The following is a 6852-nucleotide window of genomic DNA, read 5'->3' as shown; positions in this document are numbered from 1 at the left end:
AAATAGTAAACACGATTCTTCATAAGATAGATCTCAAAATATTGCCCCTCTCATTATATGAATAAATAACACAAGTCCAAACGTGTCGTTCACAGTGGCCGCGCGGTCTGAGACATGAACTGTCTTCGCTATCTCGAACACTGGGATCTTGAGTTCGAATTCCACTCAAGGCATGGATATTTATGTGTGCGTTTGTGTTGTGCTGTGTGTAGGTATCGGCCTTGCGAGGGGATGATCACTCGTCCAAGGGTTCTACTATCTGTGTAAAAAGAAAAGAGAGATTACGAAAGTGATGAAGAGGCCAAGGCTCAACAAACGGCTGTAGAATCATTGATGAAAGAATGAATGAAGAAGTCCAAATGTAACCAGTTTAACAAGATAAATGAAAAGTTTTGCCTTTACAAGTTGCGGCCACTTTTGGCCTGCATCAACAGATGTGTTCAACAATATAAAGAACCATTATTTTTCCCCTTGGCACTACAGCCCCAGTGGGACTAGGCCTACCTCCATGAACTTCTCCGTTCACTTCGGTTTTTCTAAATCTTACACATTCGTTAGGACTCCTTGGGAGGGTGATCAGCTCTTCGCAAGGCCTCTACCTGTACACAAACACAAAAAAACGCACGCACACAAACTAAACATCCATGCCCTGAGTGGGATTTTAACCCACGATCCCGGCTTCCAAGCGAGCGAAGACAGTTCATGCCTTAGACCGCTCGGCTACCGTGACCGGCAAAGAACCATTTTACGTAAGTTAATTGAACACAATTTGTCACTATACTGTGAAGAGGGCACAACTCAAGAGAGGATGTTAATTTCTCCTGTTAAATTAGTTAAATTTGCTGGACTCTAGCTCTGTATTTACACTCTAAACACGACTTTGAGCCCCTCGTTTCACTGTGGCTGAATCATACGAACCAGAGAGCGACACGCACAGCGTCCATATTCCCCCGTGCATCGGGATAAGGAACACGGCCACCTCGTCTTGCTCCTGCTCGCTGCCCGTTGTCACGCCGCCGTCCGTGCCCTCCTTCGTCTTAGGATGTTTCCTTAGACCATCCTCGTTCGTGTAAACAATCCTGCCAACCTGTCCATCCAGTAACCACTCGAGCATCCATTTCACCTTAGTAGCGTTCTTCTGTCTAACTGCTATATCGTCCAGCTTGCCGCGGTCCCACATTACATGCTCCCAATGGTCTGTCATAATAGCGCCACACAGCATCGCCGTCGCGACGCTGGAAAATAGAAGGGTCCCCGTAAGGAACCAGACGCTTGGTTGCATTCTACACAGATTCTGATTCGATTCCATGTGCAAACGATATTTTCTTTCACTTGTTTTTATTATTCGATATTAAATTATAATATTTTCTCTCGTATTCATGGGATCTTTATCTTGATTTAAAATCACATTTCAGGATAATTTTAAAACACTCTTTTTACGCTAATTATTTTAAGAGTTTTTGTTATAATGATAATGAGACAGTGAAAGGGTTTACGCGACTCACAATGTCAGTATTGAGCACTTTCTTTGTTTGTAAAAATAAATAAAACTCTCGGTTTCATTCCTGAATCTCTTTTCACTTTCACACCCAACGTCACAATATTTCCTTGTATTCCTAAGATTCTTCTTTAAGAGATGGGTTGGATAGTTTTGTTATTTTTACTTAAAATTTCTGTGTATTCTGTCACTATATTCATAACAGCTTGCCACTGTGACCCTTTGTTACGTCAGACGCGTTCACGTGATACTGTCGCGGATTTCTTACAAGAGTTTATATAACCTTCTCTTCACCGGCTTAAAATACACAAAATTAATTAAAACAGATCAGAATAATCAATCTTACTTGTGCGTATATTTTAAATTAAAAGTGTAATTTAGATCACTTTACGTCATAATTATTCTTGTTAAATGTGTCGTAATTTCTTCCATCTCCATGGGTGGGTTTGCTGTATACAGGCGTCCAGTGACGACAGGATGGCGCCCCTGTAATTGGCACGTCACGTTACTCTGATGATGTCCCGTTGGCAAGTAGAGAGATATTGAGAAACTAGCTCAGGGCAGGAGTGTTACGGTACTGAGGGAAGGGAGACTATTGCGCAGGGATGTTTGCCGCCCTAGCGACTGCTGAGCCCTCCTGCTTCATTCTCGCTCTCCATCGGAATCGCTTTCGTGCCGACAAATGCAGTTCCCCAACCCCAAAAATTATTTTATCTTACTCACTCTGTTTCTCCTCATATGCTTCCGCAAATGACTCATGTTCCCTCCTCCTCTTTATCACCATATTCTCCTTCTTTTTCGGTATTAATCAGACCTAGGTGACTGGCCAGGCGAGAAAGATTTATAACGCCCAGCTATATAGGCAAAATCTCTGTCATACTTGTCCGACGGATAGTCAAGTATTTGTTACAGGCATTTCTGAAGTGTGTGAGAGTTTTAAGGATGGGGTATCGAAAATACTTTACAGCCATTACGGTTTCCCGAGAAAAAAAAAAAAGCATTATCAGCCTACAGTCAAAATGTCAGTAAATTCCTTAAATCTGAGGGGACATTTATACAGAGAAGTAGATTTTCTGACGATGGTGTATAATACTCAGAATTAATGGGTTTTAGAACTCTGCCCATTGTTCTGTATTCTATAAACTAGAAAACACGACGTTTCGGAAAGTAGATCTGTTTCCGTCCTCAGGTGAGGGAGTAGATACCTACATTGTTGGGACCCTTAGAAAGAGTGATTGAGTTTGGCTGTCTTTAAGGGACCCAACTGAGTAGGTGTCTTCCCCCCTCACCTGAGGACGGAAAAAGATCCAATTTCCGAAGCGTTGTGTTTTCTAGTTTCTAGAATACCGGACGATGGACAAAGTAATTCTAAGTATTTATAAAGACATTCTCATAACACATGTCCCGATCTATTTTAGTTTTAAAATTCTTACAGAACTGATACAACACGGTACGTCCTGAGGTACAGTTGCAAATATACAGAAGAGCCTCGGTTTTCCATTTAATCTCTTTGTAGTTTATTTACCGACGCTGTCGGGATCTCAGGCTCCGAATTCATTAATTCATCAGTAATCTGTCAAGACGACAGCTCCACAGTCTCTTCCAAAACAGTTCCTCCACTTAATGCGATCTAGAGCTTTCTCCTTCAAATGAGAATATCCTCTTCTGCCCCCAAGGTCATCCAGCATCTTCTTACATCTTCTTCATCGTCTTCTTGTCACTTCTATCCGCCCATCTATCTTTCCTTCAATAACTTTTCCGAATTATTGGATAAAAATTAATAATGAATTAAAAAGAATGCAGAAGGCATCGGTTGCGGCTTAATTTAAGGCAATATCAGTACGCTTTCCTGGATGGATTGAGTAAGACCACGAAAGGACTCAGAACATTCCATATTCTGGCCGAGATTCGAACTCTACATCATCAGATATAAGACACAAGCGCTACTTAGGCGAACTTGCTTGGTCTCTGAAATTCCTTACTAATTTTTCCTTTTTAGAACTTATTTTATGAAGCATATCCGATGCATTTAAGATCAAAATCAGAGAATGCAACTCGCATATTACGTGTGTGTGTGTGTGTGTGTATGTGAGCGCGTGTGGAAGGGGGTTGCTTTGTCTAAACTACTATTATTCAAATGTTGGATTATTTATTTCTGAGAAAAATTGGCTTGGCAATAGGCATAACATTTGGAAAAAGAACATTTTCTCGGTGCCTCGTTTCACCCAGCGATGGCACTCTGTTTCTTCTCGATTCGTGGAGCATGTTTCCAGTTCAGAGACAACCAGCCAACCCAAGCCACAGTTTTCGTGTTATAACGAAATAACAGGTTGCTTCTTTTGGTTCATTTTGACTTAGTTCAGAACCCGTGCGCTACTAAGACGTGTTTCATACAATTATTGGCGGCCTTCTTTTTGTTCAACAGTCAGCAGTGAATCAGAATTTCTTTTCTGGCATGGATCGCATTGCCACGCAACCTTGATTTCAATTCATAGAGGATGCCCTGTACGTGATATGTTCGTAAGTATGTTTCTGGGTGTGTACGTTGGGTTACGTACCCACATAGTTTGATACATTATTGCGATCGAATGTTGAAAAGAAGAAAAGCTTCTTGCCGAGTACGACTCCAACCTCAGGTCTGCGTTGCATAATAATGCCCTTGACGGAAATGTGTGTGTGCATCACATTCCTACAGCGAAACGGATTCAATGATATGAAAACACAGAAGTTCAGGACAAGAGGAAGTAGTGCTTGGTCAACTTTTGTTCCACCAAGAGTCCAGCTTCACCCCTCTCAGTGAATAAGTTCAGTGCCCAGCGAGTTGTGCGTTTTTACGAGTATAGAAGATGCAAGAATTCGTATAAAACCATAGTAATTTTCTTTTGTTATAAAATATTGTGACATATTTGTTGAAAGCCAGGACACATTGTTAGGCAGTAACGTGTTTCCCGACAGCCGTGTTGTTACACAACAATGTAGCAACTCCGAGAAGCGGTGTTTTCTATGCGATTCGCCTTAACTGGCACGTCATGCTGCAGCAGAGAGACTACAAGAAGTGTTTTCTCTGGAGTCCGGCCGGAGGCTAAATCTGGAGAATCGAAACAAGTGACTTTGACTAAGCTACAGAACCAGGTCATGATCAGCTGTGTAAAACCTAGCCTGACAGAGGCCTTATATATATTGTACATACATATATTCTATAGTTACATGTAAAACTATAAATAATAGGTACCCACAAGGAGCCGGGCTCTTGACAACTGGCTGTGTCGATTGCAGATATACAAATTTATGAATATAGTTTCCATATACTACTGATTATGGCCGCTCTAAATGACAGACCCGTCCTCTCTTCAGAGAGGGCACCCCATATCGAAAAATAAAAATTGCAAAATGTAACAAAAATCTGATCTTGGGCCCCAGATGGGGCTTGACACCAGGACTAACTAGACGACTGACCAATAATCGTAACGTGACTTTGAATTTTACCTAAGCTGAGCGCTAACGATGAGCTCGGTGAGCTGTGGAGTTTGAGTGGTGACTTGCGAAGACATACCACTCATAATAACGCTTTCTCGGATATAAGGAATTGTGCTCCTGATGAAACAGAAATAACTTGTAGAGTACATAGATTAGCAAATAAATCACAGCTTTATAGTATATTTATTGTTATTTTGAATCGTTAGCACAGCATAGAAATACTCGTCTCAGATAAGGCAATGAATAGGTGGGAGTCTAAACCGTGCTGTGGTTGAGAGAGGTGGCTCATGCTGCACTGTCACAAGGTGAGACATCCTGGTGGGCTGTGCTCACCTAATTCCATCAGAGGTATAAAAAATTAATAGCGGACCCTCTGGATGTGAAGAAGGATATTGATCCAGTGCGAGCTTTTGTAGTTCAAGTAGAGCAGCTTGTCCAAATTTTGCCGAAATGAATACAATGACGCCAAATGGAAACAAGTGGGCAGAGCTGAAGAAGACAGGCACACCGTCTGCAAGTATCTGAATGTATAAACACTATTTCCGGAATATCTCACATGTATGCAGCAACAAGTAAATGAGAAGACAGTCTTCAGCCGAGCAGCAGGAATCGGGACATAAATATATTAAACAAACAGAAAAAAATGGCGAAAGAGAGACAGAAACTATGAAGCTGAGTGTTGCACCAAGAAACAAAAGAATCTACCTCCGGCTTACTAAAACCTACGGCAAGTTGCGCCACTAAAGGATTTAACTATAGAAAACGTAGAGCCGGGCAGCGAAGGAAGCTCCTTTAAAACACCTTCCGAGCAAAGATAGGTCAACATAATTAGTTACCAGAGAGTACTAAATATTGTCGTGAGGGGGGAGTCCTTCTGGAACACTACAGCAAGAATCCGGATCACAACTAAAAGTATGGTGGGCTACAACGCCGTACAAAAATTCCTAACTGAGAAAACCTTCCACTTCTTTACATTTTACACGAAGGCGGATAAACCTGCTAGAGCCTTTATTTGACATTTGCCTGGCAATACTTCTGTAGAGGGCATCACTGTGGCCATCCAAACGGTGCACAGACCCTTGTTTCTACTCAGAGGAGAAGACGTAGGTCTGAGCATGCATGAGGGACACATTTCTTAACTGCTACGGCAGTTCCGCCTTTGTTCTCGTCTTGACAATAACTCCGATAAATATCATATTTTGGAATGTAGAACCTCATATGAAGCTTCAAGTGTGTCTCTGAAAAGAGGGCCGCGTCATATAACATGGTTTAGCATCCAGACGTGACGTTACACTTCAAAGTGGAATGTTCAAGATTGACAACGATATAAAATCAAAATCCACACTTAACCGTCTAGTAGATTATACGTTGCTAGTAACGAATAACTTTTGAATATCCACCGGTGTTCTCATTGGTTCAGAGAGATGAATATGTGACGTCTTTCGTCAATAATTGGAACGATTTCTGTATGGTTCGAGTACACGTAGTTCATAGCCCTCGGCGTTTCCGTCTAGATGGCAGAGTATATACTGGCTGCCCCGCCACCTGCTGATGTTTCCTATAACTTTACGGCCTTTACGGCTAACCATGCCGATCTATGCTGCAGACCGCTGCAGACCATGTCAGACGATATCAAACATGGTCTCTCAAAGTGTAACAGTACCGAGTTGTAAATATGCAAAATTATTGAAATATAACAACGAAGTGTAATGTTTTTAAGCTTAAAATTTCATATTGAAAGTTTTTGGTTGAGAATACAATGAATAATTAAAGATTCCGGCTTTTCAACGTAGAAGACCGTACTCTTCAGTATTGAAAGAAGTGACATCGTTTGTTGGGTACGGTTTATGAGAAAGCAGTGTGTCGGATGAGTTGCA

The 6852-nt window shown here is 41.5% G+C and overlaps 1 protein-coding gene across 1 annotated transcript in view; it reads right to left on the bottom strand.

Annotated features, from left to right (window-relative positions):
• The window catches only part of LOC111867695, a 28730-nt gene extending 26719 nt beyond the window's left edge, over nucleotides 1–2011 (bottom strand). The window contains exon 1 of the mRNA XM_023857759.2: nucleotides 919–2011. Coding sequence (XP_023713527.1) covers nucleotides 919–1309 — 391 coding nt within the window. The 5' untranslated portion in view covers nucleotides 1310–2011. The remainder of the gene's footprint in view (nucleotides 1–918) is intronic.
• Nucleotides 2012–6852: the final 4841 nt, after the last annotated feature.

Source organism: Cryptotermes secundus, unplaced genomic scaffold, assembly GCF_002891405.2.
Source record: "Cryptotermes secundus unplaced genomic scaffold, Csec_1.0 scaffold1076, whole genome shotgun sequence".
Taxonomy (NCBI): Eukaryota; Metazoa; Arthropoda; class Insecta; order Blattodea; family Kalotermitidae; genus Cryptotermes; species Cryptotermes secundus.
This window is presented reverse-complemented; position numbering and strand designations above follow the sequence as displayed.